Below are 23,492 nucleotides of genomic sequence, written 5' to 3'. Positions count from 1 at the left end.
TGACCCTACAACTGTTTTGCTGCTGGATACAAAACTCACAGTTTGTTCTCATTTCTGAAATTTACAAGTCTGTCTAAGTTAGTCCAACTTTTTTAGGTGTCTTGGATAAATGGGAGTTTTAACACTTTCACACAGGACAAACCCACAACATCTGGCTTTTAATGGGATTACTTGCATTCACTCCTGCATCAGTTGACTCTGCAGTTGTCACAGGTATTTATTGGCCCTGGCTTCAGTCAGCTGTGATGGAAACATAATGCCCAGATGGATATGCTAATTGACTACCCTTTTCAGGCACGATGCTAGGAGTTGTAGTTGAGGTTGCCGCCTTGTTAATACTTTTTCCAATATTCAGTTGGCCTTAAGTTTGAGTGAAGTAGAAGATAATTATAAAGTCACTGCTACTAAATTGTCAGTGGCCTATGTGTCACTGACCAAGCCCTCTTGAGTGGTACTGCACATGTGCAACTCTCAACAGAGATGAGAAAGAAGTAACATGTTTTCACAATCATTCTTGATCAATATATCAGACAAAGCAGGGCCTACTTTGGTTCTATAATACAAAATCACCTGAATCATTCTATAATGATCAAGTCTTTCCAAATAGAGCGATTGAAGTTTTTTTTTAAAATTGATACCACAGAAAAACAAAATATTGCAACGTCAGTTTTGTCAAATACAGTGCAGCCCTATTGCATGTCACTCTCCATACTCGCATCATCTTGAAAAAAGAAATTACACGGTCCTCTCAGATGTTTGTATCCTCCCAAAAAGCAGGAAACATGTCAGAGACATGACTGGCTTTCAGTTCACCTTGAGGTCTTTAACTTCTCACCACTCCCATTCCAAAAACTCTGCCCCTCTTGGAGTGTAACCATCCAGACCTTTTGCCCACCCAGCGCTGTGGTTCCTTCAGACCTCTCCACCCTGAACAGAAAGATCCCCTGAGTGTGTCTGGGTGCCTGTTGGCTCTCTGAAGTTCAATGAACAGCGCAAATTGCCTGAGGAGTGGAAAATTCCTTTGTCAACGGGGCGCTCTTATCAGCAAAAGCCAGATGGAGCTTCACCGTGGCTGCATTATCTATGTGAAATTGCTTTTTCTCCCAGGAAACCCAAGGATTTGCCCCCACCTCCCTGTCCCAATAGAAGGAAATGGCCACTGGCGAGATGAAAATAGGCCCAGATCAGTCCTATTTTAGTGATGCCTATCTGTTTCCACCATCTATGTACTTTGTTGGAGGTTTTAGTTTATTTCTTCACTGTTTTGGTGTTGGCGAATTAAAATTCACGAGTGAAATGTGTTTGGATATGCATGGCAAATTCACATAGGGGATTATGCATGAACTGTGGTTGGAACAGCTTTTATGCTAATGGTCCAGCTTGTGCAAAATCAGTCTTGGAAAGCTGTCATTTACTTGATACGGAACTGCTGCTGCAAAACAGGCGCATTAAATGGCAAATGGCTTGACTAGGCAGCATCTTTCATCTTCCTAATCAAACTGGTTAAAGAGGCAGGCGTAACCAAAAGCTGAATATGATGATACTCAGCCATTTGTACCAATACCACCATGCTGCTCTCTAACACGTGAACATGATCTGCTTTAATGGCTGGTTTTAAAGGGATACTGCGGCCAAATTTGATCAATTTTGTATCAGTGGCCTGTCCCATGTAACCTGCAAATAGATGAGTGTTTTCTACTTGCTTCTCAAGAGAGAATTGGTTGCAGCAATTGTGCAATGAAGGGGATCCATTATGAAGATAAAGGTTAAAAAGGTTCATTGTTCCTTTACTGATTGTTTTACAACATCTGGGTTGTAGAGTGAGAGTGACAGTCTGAGAAGCGAAGCTGCTCAGTTGTCTGGTGGTACGGAAGCAGATACTTCTGGCTGGGGTGGGTGTTGTTTTTAGTATCCTCTGACCTCTGTGCAGACATCTCACTAGACCGGTATCACTGATGCTTGGTAGATGGGTGCCAGTGATGTTCTGGGTTGCTATATAACAGCAAAAATAATTAAACAGCTATTAAAAATGATGACCAATATCCAAGTATCTGTTGTTTGTTATTCAAGGCCCAGTAGGGAAGTTGTTAGGACTGTATTAATACTGATATAAATACTGATACTGCTTATCCACACCAATATTTTCAGGACATAAACAGTTTTTTGCAGAAATATTGCCATATACCGTCAACATTCTCCAAAAACCTTTGACTTCATTCTTCTGCATATGGTAAAATTAGTTCCGTTTGAGTTTGTTGAGCCACATAATTTACAAAGTACAGTTTTCAGACTTCATACCCAAACCACATCACTGCAACAGAAGCTTTGAGGGACAAGCTCCTCATCTTGTGTTGGCTGGTCGGATAATTTTCCTGTTCGGAATAACCGCGTTCTGTCACTCTCACCCTCCTTCATTTTTGTGTTGCCTTCATGCAGATTTCCTCCCTGCATGTATGCTAATTGAAAGAGCACCATGAGTCATCCATGTTGATGAAAAATGTTGTGGAGAGTGTGATTTTCAACACAACAACAGAATTGTTGGAGCATAATTTGAAGCGATAGATGTTTTTTTTGTTTTTGTTTTTTTATCGTCACACAGTATTTTTCGTCATATCACAAAGTTTTTTTTCAACTGTTTTGCACACTTGGGTGCAAACTGCTTCGAGGTAATTCTTTGGCCAGTAGACACTGGCTGGTTATTCACTTTTTGAAGACACCTAATGCTGAATGATTTTAACCAGTGGAAGGTGATGGTAAGACTCAGCAGGGCCACAGATGAAATGGCCTTGCCTTACCTCTGTGAAAGCAAAGTATGATTTTGTCATTTTTAGGAACTCTTGTTGAAATGTTTTTGTATGCCTACTTTCTACCAACTAATAGTCATGACTCTGTCTCCTCAGGACCAACCTGGAGTTGGAACTTGTGCACCGGGGAGGAAATTTGTGCTCTGGAGGGGCCAGTGCTGCTGCCAAACGCTCATGTCTCAGTGAGTACTCTTAGACCTTTTAAGCTTTTATTTCTAACAGTTCTTACAGTTTCTCATCTGAATCTTATATGTCTACTGTACAGTATGTTAAGTGATGGGTATTGCCAATGATCAAATATGACTATGTCAGTGGTATCATTCGGTTAAGACTTCTTGGTTACAAAGTCAGAACTATATTAAAATGCTTTTATTTGCTAATTTTTAATTGTTGAAACTTGCTTTGTCTGTGGACTTCATTTACTTGTCATATTTTCAATGCTTTTTGAATAAAATTGTGGTTGTCACGTGTATTTCACTTTTTAAGGCTTTCATGTGGGCCTCTGCGTAATAAAGTGTCTGACTAGAGATCAAAGCCATTCTTCCGTGTTGCAGCTGAGCCATTATAAAGAGAAAAAAACAAAGGGTCGATTAGCAATGGCAGGCAAGGATAGATGTTGTCCCAGGTGAGCTGTTGGGAGCAGTCAGAGTAAATGAAGCAGACAAATGGGTCAAGTGCTGTTTTAGTTGATTGTGTGATGGCTGACAAGGGCATGCATCTAGGGGAGGATGAAAACTGATTTTAGCTGAACCTCACTGAAAACCCTGAACATCAATGACTGCCAAAATTGATTGTATTGATTATTACTCCTCAGCTGAAGTCAATTGTTCAGATATTTTGTAGGATATTGCGACAGAAAGGGGGTATGAAGTTGTCATAGCCGAATTTGCTGTACTAGCTACATCCAGTTTTCAGTTTGTTTAATTATTCTGTCAAAGTTGTGGCTGCTGCAGTGAAATGGCCTGTCATCCTTGAGTGGCTGAAAAGAGATTTCACACTGGAGGTTTGCCATTTGTGAGCTACATTAACTGTGTAGCCGTGCTGACGGCCAAATTTACTCAGTTGCAGTACATTAGTGTTCGTTCTTCTCAGGGAAATGGATTTGAAGGAAAGCGATGTGTTAACTGTGAGAGCTCATGGGGTTACTAAGCCTGTTTCCCTGTAGGCACTTCTTCAGTTCAACTGATGAGGATACGATGGACCACAGAGTGAAGCTGCCTTCAAATCCCCTGAAACGGGCTCAGTCAACTCTAGAGAGTCCAGCTTCCAAATAGCATGTCCTTGGTTTATTTAACTGCAAATATTCAAATTAATCTTGGGGACAATGTGGCTGCTGTTGTACAGGGAGTTTAAAGGCAAATCATGTTGACCTCATTTGTGCAGACTTGCAGTACTTGGTGAGTGCTGACAGCTGTTATTACCTCTGCTAAGGAGGTTAGGTTTTCACAATTGTCTTTGTTGTTTGGTTGGTTTGTCAGTACAATTACACAAAAAGTACTGAATGGATTTCCATTCAACTGGAATATAGGATGAGTCTCGGCCCAGAAAAGACCTCATTAACTTTTGCTGTGGATCCTGATAAAGATCTAGAAATGTGTTTTGCACTTTCTTTAACTTCTGGGTTAAACTTTTGGTGAGCTTAGATTATGGCTATGCGGTTATGGGTGGTCTAATATTTAGAGTGATACAGGGCTATCGAGTTTGGTAAAGGATTAGGATTGATTGAATCAAAGGGGACTCTTGGGCCTCAGTGGTGGTAATGTTTGTGTTATTACATCCCCTTATGTGTGTCTGATATGTTTCTACATGTTGACTAGGTTGGTATGATGGTAAAAAAAACAAAAAACATTTGCGATTATGTTATGATTTACGAACTGTTTTCTTACATCTGGAGAACAAGATTTGTAGACCAGGACATCTCTGCAGGACTACAGTACTTTATTATCATGCTGTTGGGTCTCATATTTTACCTTTATCAAAACATTTGCAGCCTCTGTGATTTAGATGTCGCACTTATCGGCCATGAAATGTGAGCACACAATTAAATGCACTTACAGTGTAACCAGTAGAAAAAAATCTGCATCAAAAAGAAAGAGAAGCACACACAGTCATGTTTAATGTTATTGGCAACAAATGTGTTTAACCTGCTTGTACATTCAAAATGTCTGCTGTGAAAAGGCTTATTTTCTTGACACTGTGTGAGTAACAAAGTGTGTGTCAGCTAAACTGGATATATCAAATTGCACTCTGTGTTTTACAGTTTATGATCACAACAATAAGAAAACAAGAAGTGAGCATGATTACCATGAGTTCTGACAGCCACAGCAGATGACTCATGTCGGGAACCAAATAGGGCTGCAACTAATGATTATTTTCATTCAGTAATCATTTTGTCACTAAAATGTTAGAAAATGTGAAAAAAAATTCTCATCATAATTTCCCATGAATACTCTTTACACACCTTCCACAAGCCAAATGTTGGTAAAACATGTAATTGCCCAGTGTCTTGCTGTTGTCTGAGTAGTGTAGGAAGCAGAATAACAAGCTTTATTGTGAGAATTATAAGTGTTTTCATATACCATGACACCAATCACTTAGAGGAAAAACTCCTCGGGGGACAAACAGCTGTGATTACATATTGGACCTGACGCTTGTAATCAGCGCCTCTGCATCCGTAAACATTTTGCAACTCTCATTTCCTTTCCTTCTCGCTCTCTTGCCTACTCTTCCCGGTTCATTCCTGGTAAGAGCTGAGTGATAGTGAGGGAAGAGAGGAAACAAGCCATAGTGAAGACAAATGGGACGCAGCGAGGGTCTGAGAGACGCTTTGCTTATTGTGTGCTGTGTCTCTGTCAACCTGTGGAGGGCAGTGTTGCTCCAAGTATTGGTAGTTCACACAAGTGAAATTGCAGTGCTGATTGTTTGAAGCACTTTGCTGCATTACAACATCATAATTCCCTGTTAAACAAAATTGAATAGGATTAGTGTTGCTCTTTGAACAAAACAGGTTTTGCTCGTACAGAAGGTTGTTGCGTTCATGTAAAGATGAATCTGAATGGGACTGATTGTTTGGTGGCAAGAGTGATTTAAATATATTACTCCCATGCAACTTTAATATCTGTCTTTTAAAAGGAGTTCATGATTAGAATAAATGGGTTAATTTATTTCCGGACTAAAGATAAACACAAGGGCATTTCTTCACTTTACAATATATCACTTAACATCTAAAAAGAGTGCTGCACTTTGCTGTAATGTGATAAATGTTGGTGCTTGTAACAGGTTTGATCTAGATAAAGACAACTGAGGGTGTGAAGTGTCCAGCTATTAAAAGCTATTGTGTACACGAGAGATTGTGCATTTACAGCAGGCCTCTCTCTTCATGTTCCATTAGTTCCACAACGAACAGGTGTGACCTGACCAAAGAATTGCTCGAGGCTATCGAGCACTGCCATGTATCCATCTGGCCTGGCCTGGTTTTATCTGAGCCAAACCATTAGCCTGTAGTCCCGTTCAAGTCAGCTGCTTTCATCATTTGATCTACACCGGTTGCTGGTGGGGTGTGACAATGGACACTGAGATAAACAGAGACTTGCTGGTTTTTGTTCCCGTCAGCCCTTGTTGGAACATAACAACATGCTTTTGTCCCCCCCCTCTCTCTCTCTTACAGATCAGCTGTTTCATGTGCTGGCCATGCACATGCGTCTGTACAGCATAGACTCAGCCTACAACCCCTGGACTAAGCTGACTCAGATTGTACAAAGCAGAGAGGCAGAGTGAGTGCTAACAGTAAATCTATAAATCTGTTCCTACATTCTTTACTTTCTCTCACATTTTTTTTTTTCCTTCCTCAAATAAACATGCAATCAAAGCGCCACTTTGTCCTCTCCCTCTCTAAACACCACCATTTCCTCCTGCACCCCCGAAAGCTTTTCCTCCACACAAAGAGGAGCTAAAAACAGAAAAGGGACCGTCCGTGGTTTCCATAGATACCGATAATTGCTGCATCTGGCAAATTACCGGGCACTCCACGGAGAGCAAAATGACCCTGTCAGATTTACTGTACTGAGAGCACCACACCAGCGCCACACTAGCATCTCTACTCAACGGGCTCCAATAGGAACCTGTATTTAGGAAAACATAAAGGACATAGTTACTACCACACACACAAACTGTCCTTTTCTGTCTTGAATCACTGGTGTACGTCAAAACATGCTGTTTTATGAACAAAAAAAGCTACTGGCAGCACTTAACAATGCAGGATGAGCTTGAACAACCTTTCCTCCCTGTTAGTGTTGTGAGACAGCTTTTACACCTGTTACAATCAAAGAGCTTGCGGCCGTAGAATAGTCTCAGAGGGGCCATTTGGTGTTTAAAAATACTTTGGGAGGGAGCAGTGTCATTGACACCCTAAGGCAGTCAACCTGATTTAGCCTAGTTAAATAGGACGGAGAGAGATGTTCCGTAACATTGCTCTTGCCTAATTTCTATTGGATACACAATGGATACAAGAGGAGTATATGAAGATTTCACAGTATACGAGTGTAGTTTGTATTCAGTGGTTGAAAGCTCTGTCTTCAGAGACTTTCCCCCTGTGCACAGTGGAATTAACTGGTGAGTGCTTTGGTAATGGAAGGTATTATTCTTAAAGTGCAGTTCCTCTCATTGAAAACCCCCTCAGGCCTTTCAAGAGCGGAGTGGAAGCTCGCCGAATCGTCAACAGAACAGAAGACATTTAAATGGAGATGGCACACAATGTGAACATGTAACTGTGGCTACATTAAAGAAGTGGTTGGAAAATAAAAGGAATGAGTCTTTTCAAGCTGTGTGTTTGTTAAGCAAATTTGAAACTATATACACAGCAAGACCTTTTGCTCTCACGCCTTTTTGAAATCCTTTTCAGACATCTAGCTTCGCCGCCCTCATCAAGCTAATAAAGTGATTGCCTTTTGGCATTCAGACAGAGGCGACATTCACATTAGAGCTGCAACTGACTTATATTTCTGTTGTGATCTGGTGATTGCAGGGCTCCAGGGTGCCGCTGTTGTGGTCGCACATGTACCTAAAAGTGCGACAAAATATTTTCATTGGTTGCAGCGGTGTGCCTCAAATTTAGCAGGTCTGAAAATGAAAAACATTTATCTGCATCCTTATTTCTGTTTAAAATCATTTAGGTAATGTGTCAAAAAAACCTTTTTTTTTTTAAAGTTAGGCACACTGCAGCAAATGTTTGACATTTTTGCTTGAGGAATTGCTGAAATTATTGGTTTATTAAAAAAAAAAAAAAACATAGTTGGTTGTTGATTTTCTGTCAGTTGACTGTTTGATGAATCAACCCATTCTTGCCGCTCTAGATTACATGAATGTGCCATGGCTTTACTTACATGTGGAGGGAAAGAGAGAGGCTGTGCTCACATGATATAGGACAGATAAAAATACGCTGTTGAAGCCTTGATAACCAGTTTGTACACAGTGAATTCACTAAAACATTTTTGCATCAGTTGAATCATTTAAGTTATTAGAGAGCCAGTTCTGCAATGTAGAGGGGCATTGCTGATCTGTAACTGGTATCACAAGGGTTTTCAACCAGTTCCATTATGAATGAAATAGCTTCTTGACCTGAGACTAGATATTTGTGCAATCCTTGTGATTTAATGAAAAGCCCCTTTCCTTGTTTTACAGTGACTTTGATGAAGAGAGACCTGAGGTACCAATGCTGTTTCGAGATGTTCCATCCCTCCTGATTATCTTTGTGCTAACAATGCCACAGCCGTTGAGAAAAGGTACCGTTCTTACGTCTGCATCACAACACTACAAGAGAGTCTCTTAGTGGCTGCTCCACAAGGGCAGCCCCATTATCAGGAGTAATCAGGGCTGAGTGCTGGAAAGAAGCATTTCACGTCTCTTATCTGTGCTCCTGTTGCTGTTATTTGGCTGTGAGGATCAGACAGACTCAACCTCCTTTGTGTGCCCTTCATCTGTGGCCAGCTCCTGCATCTCCTCCATCTTAGCCTCTTCACCAGAAGAGTCGAGGGGCCACCTAAAGACCTGGCCCAACATACTGCAGTCATGTTTAATGGGAGATGTGTTGCATAGGCAGATCATTTCATTGATTACTGAATTAGGTCATCAGTCCCTGATAGTGTTAGAACTTCAGGGTTTGTAAGAAGTCTTGAAAGTCTATGAATATGCTTGAAATTGATTATGCTCCGTTTCTCACAAAACATGATGAATGGGTCTTAAATACCTCTGCGAAAACACAAGGCATGCTCGGTCCTTGAGGGTCTGTTTGCACTTGACTTGTAAAAAGTTATTGCCTCCTTCTTTTAGTTCTGCTTTTTAATTGTGTGTACTGACACTTGTCACAGTGACCAGGACGGTGGAGCTGACAGCAGCCCTTTGCTGTGGAAGAAAAAAATTGGTGCTCTTTGTTGTTCTTTAAGCCAAACTTAAATATCCGTCAGCCTACATTTTCCACCTGAAACGCTCTGCTAATTATCCTGTGCACTGTTCAGTGAGGCTTTGGTGAATAGCTGCCAACCACCATTAACTGGATTTTCTTTTTTCTTTTTTTCTTTTTTTTCCCCTCAAGCTGTAAGATCTTTAAATTCAAAATGATGTAGGCTTGCATATTGAAATCATGAATTCATTCTTTGATAATTATCAGAGTCACCTTCTCTTCCTGTGCAGAACACTTTACCTGTGTGGTGAAGATGCTGTACAACCTGCAGTTCACCCAGGCTTTGGCTGCACTCTCATCCAAGTTCAGCCCAGAAGAAAGGCATGCCTGGAGCACAGCTGGAGCACTCAAGAAGGTGAGAGTGAAATGACGTTACAGTAGCCTGAGACCTGGGCTGCGCTCCAGTACCCATAATACCCTATTATTAGTATGCCAGAAGATTTACTATGTCCAATACATAGTATGTCAAATGCAGTGTTCAGAAAACGCCAGCATGTCCTCCTGCATCTGGTCACATTTTGCAGCATGCAAACCAGTATGCTGTTCTGGCTATTCCAACACACAGTCCTCCTCACTTTATACTACTGCAGTACGTACTAACAATGAAAAGTAAAAGTGTGAGATTTGGAATGTAGCTCCAACCAATAATGAATAGCTTGCGCCAAAGTTGTCTTTTATTTTCTTTTTTTTTTTATTTTCCTTTATCCTGCTCTTTCTCAGAGGCTTTAGTGACGTAAACAGAAAAGAGGGTCACCTGAGGTTCTGAAGTCCCTGACAGTGAGGAAATATGCCACCCTTTACCTCATTTGTATTGATATGTATTCTTTATTATGGGGGATTGTGCATTTTTTGGACTTACGCTTAATCCTTGTTCCTGCAGATTTGTTGGTTTTCCTTTACTTCCATTAGTTTATTGCTAAACTAAGACACAGAAATACAACACAACAGAACACAGTTCGACAAATGGTTGGTCACCTATGCATTCATACATATGTAACACTGATGCAAATACATGCAAGTTCGTACAGTAGCGGATCAGTAATCCTCTTGTGAAGTCACCAAAGGAATCCATTTTTCCATATGTTGCAAGACTTTATCGACCAGTAGATTCACCCAAAAAGTAATTCTCTCCAGACGTTGAACATGAGCTACAATCTCTATCCAGTCAGCCTTCGCTGGAGGTTCGATCTGTAACCATTGTATTGTTACAGCTTTCTTGCTCACTGTTTGTAGTATATTTATTAGCTATAGTCAATTAGAAATGTTAGGAATTGCTCATATTACCTCCTTGCAAGTATGATTGAGTGGTTGGGCAGCTCCGAAATATCTGGAAATGATTTATAATGTTACATTTAAAAATCATTGATGATAAAGATTATGGCCCACGGATGTGAGCACAAAAAACATACCCAAATACTGACCCATAACTGTATTTTTCACTCAGTTTCAGCCCTGCTGGGGAAACCTTTCTATAACTGTTAAGACAACTTGTTTCCTGTGCTTGTTGAACTAGTTGTATCCCCTGATTGTTCCCTAGAACCAGCCAACAATGACAGTAAATCATTGCGTATGGCTTAGTATTGAGATGAATTGAGCCCCTTCTGGTTTAATTTACATGATCCCCATAGTTAACAGTATCGATCTTCATTATCTAGAAAAGTGTGATTGCTGGAGAGTGTTGCATTAATTGGCTATCTGTCTTCAGTCTATTAAATCTGTATTAGTGAGGAGCTGGCTGGAATATCAAAAGACAAATAGCTGAAACACTCCCCTTCAGGGTGTTTCCATCCATAATGGAGGTGTGGATTAGTATCTTCCTGCTACACTGTCATGAACAGTAGTGCCGGCTGTCCCTAAGATGGATTTCAAATCCACAGCGAGGACGCCATCCATATTTGGTAGAACGCCATTTTAATTAAATCGAAGTTGTTGCAGAATATGCAGTGTGAACAAAGATCAGAGCCACGGGGAAAGAAAATCCAAGGACTTGAAATCCTCCCCTATAAATCTATGACAAAGGACAGCAGGCGAGATAAGAGTGCTGTTTTAAATTATTCTACCTTCAGCCTGATAAACGCTTGCAGCTTCTCCTCTAATAAAATACTAGCCAAACAAACCAGTTGAATTTTTATCAGAACTCGTAGTCAATAATGTCTCGGATCTCTTATCAGATGTTATATTCTACAGAAGAATTATTGTCTTCTCCTTATTGTGCATAAGTCCTTGTAGAATGGGGAATTTGGTGAAGTCGAGTTGTTGATGGCTGTGTGAAACTTTAGCCCACATCCTATAAACTAAACGAGAGGCAAAAAGAAAGATTTGGTTATAGAAGTCTACCTTACAAAGGCTGCCAACACAGAGGAAGAGGGCGGTGAGCAGCTAACTGAAAGTTTGTCAAATAGATTGTGGAAATATGCTCATTTAAGTTTAAGTGACTGTAAGTCACCGTACGACATTTGTGTAAATCTCATTTACTCTTACCACCATTTCTCTGTGTCTATTTTGTAAAATACGAGGCTGTTTTTTTTCTGGCTCTGCCAAAAGGAGATCAGGTCCTCTCTTAATCTCTACAAAGCTCAGATCGGTTGGTTTTACTGACTGGGAGAAAAATGGCCTATTTAAATCACTGAAACAATGTGGGCAATGGTTGAAAGGTCTGGAAGCAAAAGCCACTGAATAATAACACACTTCATGTAGGTTTTTTCTTTGTCATCTGTCTGAGTATGGATGGAGGTCACAGTCAAATGACGATGTGTCATTGCTGTCTGTGAGCAGCCTAAAAAAATCCAATATTGTGCACCCCTACGAAATAATTTTTTAATAGCCAGCTACAAACTACTTTGTTTAATCCTTACATCTTAATGCAGCTCAGATCGCTAATTAACAAACAGAAGCTTGTGTTTGTTGACTACTGAATAAGATTGCAGATTAAATATAAAATCTTTGTTTAATGACATCCTGCATTTTGTTTTTCTTACACAGAACACTGCAAACGCTGAGAAATCTTTCGAAGCACTGCTCAGTCATGTTATCAGTGATCTCTCTACAGACAAGAGTGTCTACAAGGTGAACGCTGAAGAAACTTCAATGGTGAGTCACTAGGATGCCTCTCTCTCTCTCTGTCTCTCTCTCTCGCTCTGTCTCTCTCTCTCTCTCTCTCTCTCTCTCTCTCTCTCTCCCGTCTGTTTTGCTCATTGTCGTTTTCTCTCAAACAATGAATTGGCCATTACCCTGAGAGACGGTGGTCTAATATCTCCACTAATCTCCAGGAGAGATATACATCACAGTATTATCAGCGAGCTGCTGGCAACTTATTGATCAAGTGTTGCTGCTGTTTCCCTCTCCAGCTGATTTCCAGTGTGTGGTCCCCGCAGTCTATCGAGTTTAGCCTCCAGCAGTTCTGCCTGCCCTTCCTTCGCCTCTCCTGCCTTCTGCAGCATCACCTTTACGGAGACAACCTGACTGGCTGCCTGGTATGTTCCATCATAAGTGTCGTCCTACCTGCACAAACTACGGGTATGAAAGTGAAGAGAGTGACCTCACCGCTCTTTTCTTGTTGTGTGTCTTCTCAGGAGGAGGAGGAGTTCTCGTCCTTGGCGGTGTGTTTGGGGCTCCTACCGTCGGCCCCTCAGCCTTCCAACGTCGTGCACAGTGCCTCATGTCTGCAGTGGCCAGTTGGCGCCTTTGACTTGGTGACACAGTGGTGTGTTGAGGTCACAGGGCTCTCTCAGATGCAGGCAGAGCAATCACTGGTAGGCCGTTTTTTCTACATTTATTGTTTCATTTTCATTTTATTTGATATTGGATTAGACTTGATGGAATTAAAAGGGCTTGTTGGGTGTTGACAGAGGAGTGCCCTTGTAAATAAATAAAATGTATCTCTCTTATTCAAGTAAGAACTGAATGTAAACATACAAAAACATCAGAATGACTGTTAGCTGCATGCTGGAAAAACTTGGAAGAAGTTATTTGCAGCATTGGTTTAAATTGAGAAAATGTTCGAGTGATGAATTTCATTTACAATTAGGAGGTTTTCAAATAAATGGTATAAAGACGCTCTCAGGTATTAAATATTCCAACCATGAATTTCGAACTTCATATCCTGTAAACGGTTCATGTAACGGCAGTGCTCCTGACACCCTGAAATTAGTTTCAGCCCTGGTTGACAAGGTGTCTCTGAGGAGAGCGACTGCAGAGCTAGCCATGTGTCTTATGTCCTCGTCATTCGCTGTGTTGCAATGACCTTCAGCGTTTTACATCATTTCATGGAGAGTCTTGCATGTCAGTTTAGGTTTCTTATACTTAACATGGGACATTTTTTATTGTTACATCTGAGAGCTGGAGGACATCATAAAAACAGGGAAGGTTGAGATGGAGTGGAATTATTTTATTTAGTTTTGACTGACGATAGCATTAGAATATTTTAGCACTGTTTATCGTATATTTCAGAGTTTTAGACATTTAATCCTTTGTGATCAGTCTTTTACGGATGATGATTTCTGTAGGGGACTAAAGCTGATATGATTTAAGATCATGAGTTTCTGGGAGGAGGAGAGAAAGTGGTAAAGGCTGTAGCATGATAAATGTATGGCCTGAGTACTGTATAGTTTACATACCTCTGTCCTTTCTCTCCTTTTGAAGACCTTGCTTGTCCAGGATCCTCTGTGGGCAGCCCCCCGCCTTCTGCAGCTACCAGACAACTACAATATCATCTTCCAGTACTATCACAGGAAGGCCTGCACTGCCTGCAAAAAGGTGCCAAAAGACCCTGCACTCTGCCTCGTTTGCGGCGCCTTCGTCTGTCTCAAAGGCGTATGCTGCAAACAGCAGGGTACCTGTGAATGTGTTTTGGTAAGTTTCCCAGCAGTTAGGGTAACAAAACCTGCTTTCAAACTGAGTAACTCGTGTTATACCAATGTGCGAGCTGAATTTACATCGCTCTTTGGGAGTGTCAGGATTTTAAAGTCTTTATTTATTTTTCATTTTGTCACATGCAGCACTCCCAACATTGTGGCGCAGCTACAGGCATCTTTCTACTGATAAATGCCTCAGTCATCATCATCATCCGTGGACATCGTTTCTGCCTGTGGGGTTCTGTTTACCTTGATGCCCACGGAGAGGAGGACCGCGATTTACGGTATGACACGTCACACCCGACACAGTATTGGGCAGTATTTGAGTAATACAGTTTGTGTAGGTGCTGTGTCCCACCTCTATTATACATACCCAATGCATAATCGTCATTGTATACTATATTTGTGGGTAGTGTATAAGAAATCAGTTTACTTTTCCATTTTGTACCAGTGCAGAATGGTTCATCATTTGTGCTGACAGTTTTGAGAATTAAGTTTCACAAAGACAAAAACAAGTTTGCCAACTTTTCCGATAGTTAGCAGCTCCTTGGTTGTCTTTGTGAGGAGCATTGTGCCTACATCAACTGAACACTCAGGACGAGGGGTGTCGTGATTTTGATTTTAAATTGAAAAATCAGTTGCAGTGGGCAACTTTAAAAGTTTGATCGTCAAACTCAAAAGGAGTGGCGACTCTTCCTGTATTTTTATTGTCTTCGCAGCCACCTGATTGTGTGTGTCAGAAGAAAATAACATATCAAAGATGACACAGCTAGCTTACCATACTCTGCAGCTGCACTCTCAGACACTTCAACATCATCATCACCATAACAATCAGTTGTCTGGTATTGGAGGTGACACCAGCAGCGTCAGAGATGTTGGGTTTATTTTTATTTTTTTCCTTTATTGATTTGTTTGGGAAGAGGGGTTTACTTTGAACAGATTTGAGAAAAAACAAACTTCTGAATTTCTATTGCTTATTGTTTATTGTTGCGTAGCTACAGGGTAATATTTCTTGCTAAACTCTCAAATCTTTATTTTTGATGAATATTATTTGAACTTGGCTAACCCTAATCTGCATGAAGCCACCAAGATAAAGCTGTTGTTGAATAGTTTTTTGGAGTACAATTACAAAATGTAAATAATAGTTGTCTAGGCATAAAACAATGATCATTTGATCATGGCTTAGAGAAGTACAAACACATAACTTGGTAAAAACCTTCTTAGAATCAGGATCAAATATAAAATTGGGACACAGCTTTATTTTTGATACTTGTTGCTGCAGAGAAAACAAACTCACTCCTGTTTTTTTCCCCTCTGGCCTTTCTGCAGCCGCGGCAAACCTCTCTTCTTATGTGAAGAGAGGTATCGAGTGTTGGAGCAACAGTGGGTTTCACACACCTTTGATCACATCAATAAGCGTTGGGGGCCTCACTATAATGGACTCTAAGATCTTCCAAAGTCCACTGAAAAACAGCAACCCATGACGGAGAAGATCCCCCCCCCTTGGCTCTTATGTCTGCCTCGATCAAAATATTTGGGAACTCTCAAACGTGATAAATACAAACATCTAACGAGGGTTTTGCTGCCACAGCCTTGGTTTATGTGAAGTTTGGTGTACAATCATGCCTAAAGATTAACACGTGTGTGTGTTTAAGTGGTTTATTGTGTGGTTTTCAACAGGGAATAATTTGAGAAGATCCAAGTTTAAAAGAAAAAAAAAAGCACAACTTTGCCCAGAATTTAAATTGGTTTGGAACAGGCTGTTGAAGCCTGTCGTATTTATTTGGGTTAAAAGAATAAATATATATCAAGTGCTGAGTGTCCCTGCAAAGTTTGGTTCCTTTTTGCACCATTTATGACGATGTTAAATGCATATCCCTTTTATTTATCGAAATGTGCTCTGCTGTGCTGGCATGAGTTTCAAGCTCCTGATGAGTGTGGCGATGTTATTGCAATGTGCACTCATTGTCTGCTGACACGTGATGGTAGGCAGGACAAGTCCACCCATCCAAACACTAGAGTTTTTTTGCAAACAAAGCAAAGGCTCTTTTTATGGGTCTAGTTGCAATCCATCCTCAGGAATTTTTTTGTTTTTGTTTTTTTTTGCTGTTTAAGATAAGTTTTAGATATTTAAATAAATGCTGCTGCTCATTGTTCAAGTAAGTAATTTTAACTTTTGTGAAGACTTTTTTTTTCTAAGGTTGTGCTTTGAGTTTTTTGGTAGATGGCTGGGAATGTCGACTCAATCCACTCTCTGATGTTTAAGGGGGGTATGCGGTCAACTCATTATGCTCACTACACTTTTTGTAGTCCTGCCCAATATCGTTTTATCCCATTTATTTTTTCCCTGGTTGGTTCTGAAGAAGATGCTAAAATGCCCACTTTAACTGGTCAATGAATAATCAAAAATATGTTGTCTTTGCTCCCCAAAAACCCAAAGTAAGACATATGGAATTTAAGTAGCATACTATCATTTGGGAGGGAAATTTGCTGTCAGAGCTGAACAACTATATGAGAGCAGAAATATTTTACTGGATCTGTCAAAGTATACAAAACTTAATGAAATGAAAGCTGCCCTTGAGAAGAAATGCTAATACTTTTCATGTTTCTGTGCTGTCAAAGTTATATTTTTTTCCTAATTTGCTTTCAATTGTTGAGTCCTGACTCCAGTATGGAACATTTATTGTGATGACTATCCCTTCTCCACGCGTCTCCTAGTTGTGATTTATAGTTGCATTCCAACATCACAAGATTATCAGACTTGAGTATCCGTTATACACTGTGCATGACATCCTTTAAGCCACCATTATTTAAGTGTCTTAGCTACTTAATTTTCTGATTATCATCTTCTTTTTTTTTCTGGAAGAGAGGAAGTCTATCCAGTCGTGCCTGCAAAGATTAGTGTTATTTTATTTTATTTTTTTGCGAGTGATACACGGCATACCGCTGATGTCTGGTTTTCAAATGGTGGGCCGCGTCGTGCTGCATCGAGGAATCTCTAAGTTAACACTTGAAAAACTTTCCTCTTGAATTCATGCATGCTGCTTTTTCTGTTTACTGAGTTTCTCCTCTTCTTTCTTTATTACGCAGTACCCACTTTGTAAATGACCGCAACCAAATAGCCAACGAGTAATGGGTGTAAATTGTAACTGAAAGCTCTTGTGTGTTCTCCTGTATGAATGAAGAGAGAATACAGTACATTACTGTAGGTGCTGACTCAAACTTTCTGAGTTTGATCAGAAAGTATGACTTGGACATTTAATGCAAAATGTAACATATGTGAATAAAATATAATCACACTGATTTGTGTCCTGTTTTGTTTCCTGTTGCCAGTTTGTTTTTCTTTAAGAGGTACAATCAATCACCTTGTCTGCTCTTATGCTCTCCATATCAGAGCAGTGAGGCTGTATTGGTAAGTATTCAGATCCTTTTCTTAGGTTTACATTTACCTTTATATTAAATTTAGGGCATTTAGCAGACACTTTTGTCCAAAGCAACTTACAATAAGTACATTTGTCACAAGTAAGAAACCACAACGTATTACTTCTTATTGATTCTGTGACATATCTAAATGTATTATTATTACATAAAGCAGCACCAACAGTTGTTGACATTATTGTTGTTGTAGTTGAATCCTAAAGGATTTTATCACAACCAACGGAATTAAAACAGATTTCCAGTAGGACTGAGGAAATCTTAAAATAACCAAAAAATGTTCTTATTGGATTCTTGAAAGATTTTTGAATATAAGATCTTGCAAGGCTTTTGAAAACCCTAAAGGACCTTTTTGACCTATGGAATTAATCGATTCATTTAGGGAAATTATTGATTAATTGACTATTTCAGCCACTTGCATGAGTTGTCAGGTAGTTCAGTTTGTAAAAGAATATATTTTACAAGTTCTTAACATATTTGTGCAAAAATCTTCAAGTGATAAGTAAGCATGCCTGACTAAAGTTGTCAAATAAATGCAGCAAAATGACCAAATGTACATCACCTCAAATGTACTTGAGAACGCCTACAGTACTTTAGTGAATGTACTTCATTACATTCCACCACTCATTCAAATCTCCATCTGTCCCAGCTGCAGATAATAACTCTATCATTCTCCTTCTCCTTCTAACAGGTGTAGATGATGTCATTTTACAGAAAGCTGGCTGACACCAGACCAGAGGAAAGACGGTTTATATCTGCACAACTCAGCCCCACAAAACTCAAGTATGCGACTCTCTATAATGGCCGTGTGTCCTGTAGTGAGGACATGTTGGCTGGTAGGATACAGACGTCTACCTCCGACTGTCCACCAGGGGTCTCAGTTCACTGGAGCTAATCAGATCATGACTCCTGCAGACCAAAACCTGGAGCCTTTTCAACGAATAATGCGACTTTACGTGGTTGTTTTTAACGATATTCCCCTAAATGCAACTGGTCACCTGCATGATTACGCAATATCACTTAAGGACGGAATTATCAGTGTATGCTAATTTTGAATAGGAAAAGTTAAAAGTGAGGAAATGAGTCACAAAAATGAATAAAAGTAAGCTCTATTGATTATATACTGTTGCACATTGTAGTCCACAGGCCTTTTCCGGGGCACCAGAGGGGAAACTTCACCGCCATGTGATTGAGCCCTTTTGAGGATAACTGGGTCGACATTTCATAAAGCAGGGAGGCCCTCTGGCTAATGACCAATGTCCGCACAAAGCCTCTCTCTCTCTTTTTTTCCTGCCAATTACACAAACAGAAACAAGCCTCCGCTATGGACCAGAGGAGGACTTCGCCCGCGTTAAACCACAGAAACTGCGCCACAGGTTTCACACAGAGAGATGCTGTTGTTGCAGACGGTGCTACGGCGAGCATCACTGGACATTTCCTCATTATCTCCCCGTCCAGGTAGGTACACTGCAGCCACACAGGGATGAATGGACCATTGAGGGCCAGGAAGAGGTGATATGGGTCAGCCTGTGGTCCGCAGGGCCGCGTGCTCAGGTGTCCGCACTGTTAATAATTAAAACCTTCACTGAGTAAACAGGGAAATCAGTTCGGACATGTTGCTATGGACGGTAAGCTGCATGTAAAGACCTGTTAGTTAAAGCCATAACAGTGAGGGTCACAATGTAAAAGCCCCCCTCTCCAGTGTTGGCTGTGAGGAAACACAGAGATGCAGGACTGAGCTGGGATCAGCTGAAGTCTGACAGTTTCTCCTGTTTTGCAGATTTTGGAGATGGAAGAGCGGAGGCAGCACAGACAAGGTAGGACTCATGTTTCCTCATCACAGGGCCTGCTGGCTTTACTGGAAGCTCGTCGGGTTCGCTTTAATTGTTGTTCACTTTGAAGTGCTCCATTTTGTTTAAAAAATGGGAGGGGACAAGAGTTTCTTCATAAGTTCTTCAACACAATGGCATTTCAGACAGTGTAATGCAGAGCAGAGGTCTATGGCGGGAAAATAAACTACCCACCTAGCAAAAGCAAGAAAGTCTCAATTTGAACATTGAAAAGACGTTCACTGGAGAGCCAGGAAGTGTTTTTCAACATTCATTAGGGATGTTCAAGTGTATGGAAGAGTGTTAGGGACAGACGACAAGGAAAAGTAAAATAAAAAAAAAGAGAGAGATGGAAGTTTTTTTTTTCATTATGCAAAAGTCAGAAATGTCTGGAATGAAGCTGAAATACAATTTTGTGAGTAAAGTCGAAGTGTCGAGAATAAAGTTGAAATGTTGAGAATGAACTTGACATTTCAAGATTAAAGTCCATTTGAGACTCCACCAAACAGCGCACTGCTTTGTGTAGATGAACTGGTGAAACTGTACTTAATAACACAGTAATGATTTGTCTTTTAGCTCAAACCACAGTGTAGTCATCAACAGTAGGTGCCTGAAGAGATTGTAACACTACTCACTACACACTGAGCGTTACACTCCCAGGATGTAGTAATGGCAGAGACCATATGTAACTGGATTTGATTGACCAGGAGAGTTGACCTTGTTCTTGACATTTTGACCCTGCGTTCAGGGTTCAAAATTCAAGTTTTAGCATGTCATTTTAGACATCTTTTGTGCTTCAGTTAGAGGCGTCTTCAAAATGTTTTTACGATGGCCAAACTATATGTAGCAAAAGCTACACGGAGGAATCAGACCCCAAACCTCAACAGTCGCATGAGGCATGAGCTTTACCAGGAGAGCTATTCACCAGCTTTATTAAACACCATGTTATGGTCATCCAGCCTTCATCGGGTAGGCAAATATTCAAAGGTGGGATGACCAAAACATGGCTTTTAATATGTATATTTTTAAACCAAATACTTTATTCTAAAATGCCACACTATAGTGATCCCGCAGGATAATCACTCATAGGTACTGTGGTTAGCAGCTAACGCTACAGATGCATAAACCCAAACTGCATCACGAAACAGTTATGATTCAATATATAAGAATATATTGCAATTCTTTTTTTAAATTAATGTTGGGAAAAGTCAAACTATAAGGAACGCACCACCCGTTTGCATAAAATCTGAGTAAAATAAAGTTTACCTGTCACAGACCCTGTAACATCCAACATCACAGTACTTTTAGTGCAGTCTGGTCAAAGGAATTAACAATTGCCTCTATCAGTAAAAATGTATGAACAAATTAAGTTGCTTGCAGGATCCTTTAGGTAACCAAATTAAAAGTAATACAGGAACTAGCAGTGACATTTTCATATAAGCTGTAAATTAAAAAATCTGTAAGTGTTTTATAGAATTGATTTAATCACAAAAAGAATGCCACACTACTTGAGTGTAACATTGTTTTCTTATACCTTTATAACATTTCATATTTCCATTACCATTAACCACATTTAACATTAATGTAACAGACACTTCATATATGTGCAAAATACTGGCAGTAGTCATCAAATAAATGTCTGTTTTGGTGATGTAATTATCTGGAAATCACTGCTGTTAGAATAAGCAGATTCTATCATATTGATTAATTAAAATCAAAATTAACATTGAAATTTAGATTTGTGTTTTATAATCTAAAGGACTGATCATGTGATTTAGTGTTTTATGAAGATATGAATCTGTAATTGGAGGTAAGAATTTTTGTAATAAAATGTTAATGTTTTATATATCCAATGTTGTCGCTTTGAGATTATTATTCATGCAGGTCCACTGCTAAGCTCAGGGCGCTTAAACTTGGGGGAAAAAAGTGTTTATTTCTGGTCGCGTGAGACCTTTGTCGTCAAGGGTGAGAACAAGGGCACCGTGCCTTCGGCCTGACTCGTGGCTAGTGGAGGTTTACTGCAAAGCCTCTTCATATCCCCTTAAAAGGGATTATAGTTGAGAGTTTTTTTCTCTCCACAGACTTACCAAAGGGTTTACCAAGTGGTGTTCCTGTAAGGCTTTAACCAGAGAGGGTGGGATTGTGTGCGTTTGATGGAAGCAGAAAATTAGATTACTCACTTTTACTTCGCAATGTTTCTGGTGACAAAAACAGTCTGTGTGCTGCTGCTGTTCAAATCATTTAAAGCTGTTACCAACTCCAACCATCTTTGAAACTGGGAATTATGTAGATGCACCGCAAATGTCCTGGGGGGGGGGTACATATTCACAAAAAACATGTAACCGTGAACCTGTACAGTTTTTATGTATAATCTATAAAACTATTTCACTGTGTCACACCGAAGCACTGACCAGCATTTTATACACCAGATACGATGTCCCTTTTCAGGTATGCTGACACAGTATGGTAAACAAAGGGTAACCTTACCTGAGCATTGAGGACCAGTGGTGTCCTGTTCCAAAGCAGCAGTGACGTATCGGCTGTTCATTTAAAAGGGCAGTGTTTGGGTTTTCTCTTTGCTTTGTGACACCAAGAAAAAATAGCCTTTGATATCAGGTCACCGATTGATGATACACTTCTGACATGGAACAACGTAGTATCGTAAATATTTAAAACACTGCTTAACATCTGCTTTGTTACATACTGTCAGTTACATTCGAACGGCGCCTTCCAGGCTGAGGGGAGAGAGACAACCAAAAAACATGTGGGAACTGATGATGCATAAATCACATTAGTCACAGAGAAGTGTAAACCCACTGTTACATCACACATTGATTTTGGAAGTAATGGCCATCACAGTTTTGAATCTTCTTTTTCTTTTTGAGCTAGAAGTGACCATACTTGGACAAGGTGGTGTAGCTGGGTAGGATATCATGATTCAATCTCAATTAGAGCTCAGTTACACACAATGATAATAACCTCACAGTCCCAAGATAGCCACAGAAGAAAGCATGAACTGCTTTATTGTATGTTACTGTATAAATGATTAAATTCATTAAATTGATTGTCTACTGAGGTAATTAATCAAGTGAGAGGTGGGTCATTCTCTCATAAGCTTCAATATAATTGGGACTTATTTTTGAAACCGGTGAAAATGCCCCCTTCTGGTAATTAGAAGGAATGCAGTTTTAAGGGAGTTCCATATTAGCTTTACTTTTCAGACCTCCATATAAAGGCATTGGTGTAGGAAAAATTTGCGAAATGTCATAATCTCTAGATAAATTCCCAAACTTGTTTCTTCCCTTAAAACAATGCCATATCCCTTTGCTACCGCACTTCCCTCTGCAAGTCATAAGGATTAATTAGTTTTTAAAGGTAAAGACTAGTTAAATGAACTGGTAATCAACAAGACGCAGAAACAGGGAAGCATTTGAAAAAAGGTTTGAAAAAACAAGCAGAATTCTGTGTTTTTTCCTCTTTTATTTTGTTTGGCACCACTGTTCTAATTCACTCTCAACATATACTCATGGGAAAGATGCATTAAAAACCTGTCCATGTCCCTTGATAATCCTATTCAGCAACATTCTCCTTTTGTGACTAGTTTTCCCATTAATAAATAATCTATTTGCAATGGAAGGGGTTGGAGTGGGGATATTTGTATAACTTTCAAAGGTGGACATGACTGAAAAAATTCAGGAACTGCAACTTTTAACATGCATGTAAATTTGAGCTCTTCTTGGAGTGAGATCTGCTCATATTAAAGCTCTTTCCAGCAGGCATGACCGTCTTATACATTATTAGATCCCTGGGGCTTTAAACTCAAGGCAACAGCAACATCCAGTCTCATGGCTCTTCAGGTGGCATAGTGTCTTATTTTTAATCAACAGCATGTAGATATAGAAATAGATGATAATAAACTTGACGTTGGAATCGCCTGCACAGTTCTGGGCTTAAATTTGACTTGATGGTCAGTGGAATCCTCATGTAACATTCCCACTAAAGCTGGCAGCATTTCTGCAGAGATGCTGATGACATTGTTGTCACTGGCACACAAGAAAGCTAAGAAAAAAGCTGCTGGATGAAGTAAAAGCAACGGGACATGTAAAGAACATAA

General features: G+C 40.0%; 2 protein-coding genes across 9 annotated transcripts in view; both read left to right on the top strand.

Annotated features, from left to right (window-relative positions):
- ubr3 (ubiquitin protein ligase E3 component n-recognin 3) overlaps positions 1 to 17,417 on the top strand; it is a 43,256-nt gene extending 25,839 nt beyond the window's left edge. For all 6 annotated transcript variants that reach the window (XM_037108989.1, XM_037108988.1, XM_037108990.1 and 3 more), the window contains 10 exons: positions 2,901 to 2,986; positions 6,472 to 6,577; positions 8,484 to 8,584; positions 9,492 to 9,616; positions 12,244 to 12,351; positions 12,609 to 12,734; positions 12,834 to 13,013; positions 13,903 to 14,112; positions 14,259 to 14,398; positions 15,444 to 17,417. In XM_037108989.1, coding sequence (XP_036964884.1) covers positions 2,901 to 2,986; positions 6,472 to 6,577; positions 8,484 to 8,584; positions 9,492 to 9,616; positions 12,244 to 12,351; positions 12,609 to 12,734; positions 12,834 to 13,013; positions 13,903 to 14,112; positions 14,259 to 14,398; positions 15,444 to 15,561 — 1,300 coding nt within the window. In that variant the 3' untranslated portion in view covers positions 15,562 to 17,417. The remainder of the gene's footprint in view (positions 1 to 2,900; positions 2,987 to 6,471; positions 6,578 to 8,483; positions 8,585 to 9,491; positions 9,617 to 12,243; positions 12,352 to 12,608; positions 12,735 to 12,833; positions 13,014 to 13,902; positions 14,113 to 14,258; positions 14,399 to 15,443) is intronic.
- A 1,252-nt stretch (positions 17,418 to 18,669) lies between these two features.
- myo3b (myosin IIIB) overlaps positions 18,670 to 23,492 on the top strand; it is a 75,684-nt gene continuing 70,861 nt past the window's right edge. Inside the window, exons 1-2 of one of the 3 annotated variants that reach the window (XR_005077147.1) lie at positions 18,670 to 19,007; positions 19,330 to 19,366. Coding sequence is in view for 2 of the 3 variants with exons in the window: in XM_037110825.1 (XP_036966720.1) it covers positions 18,941 to 19,007; positions 19,330 to 19,366 (104 nt within the window). In the remaining variant the exon portion in view is untranslated. The remainder of the gene's footprint in view (positions 19,008 to 19,329; positions 19,367 to 23,492) is intronic. The other 2 variants (XM_037110825.1, XM_037110826.1) reach the window with 2 other exon arrangements.

This window comes from Acanthopagrus latus, chromosome 9, assembly GCF_904848185.1.
Source record: "Acanthopagrus latus isolate v.2019 chromosome 9, fAcaLat1.1, whole genome shotgun sequence".
Taxonomy (NCBI): domain Eukaryota; kingdom Metazoa; phylum Chordata; class Actinopteri; order Spariformes; family Sparidae; genus Acanthopagrus; species Acanthopagrus latus.
Note: the sequence above shows the minus strand (reverse complement) of the source record. Positions and strands in the feature narration are given on the sequence as shown.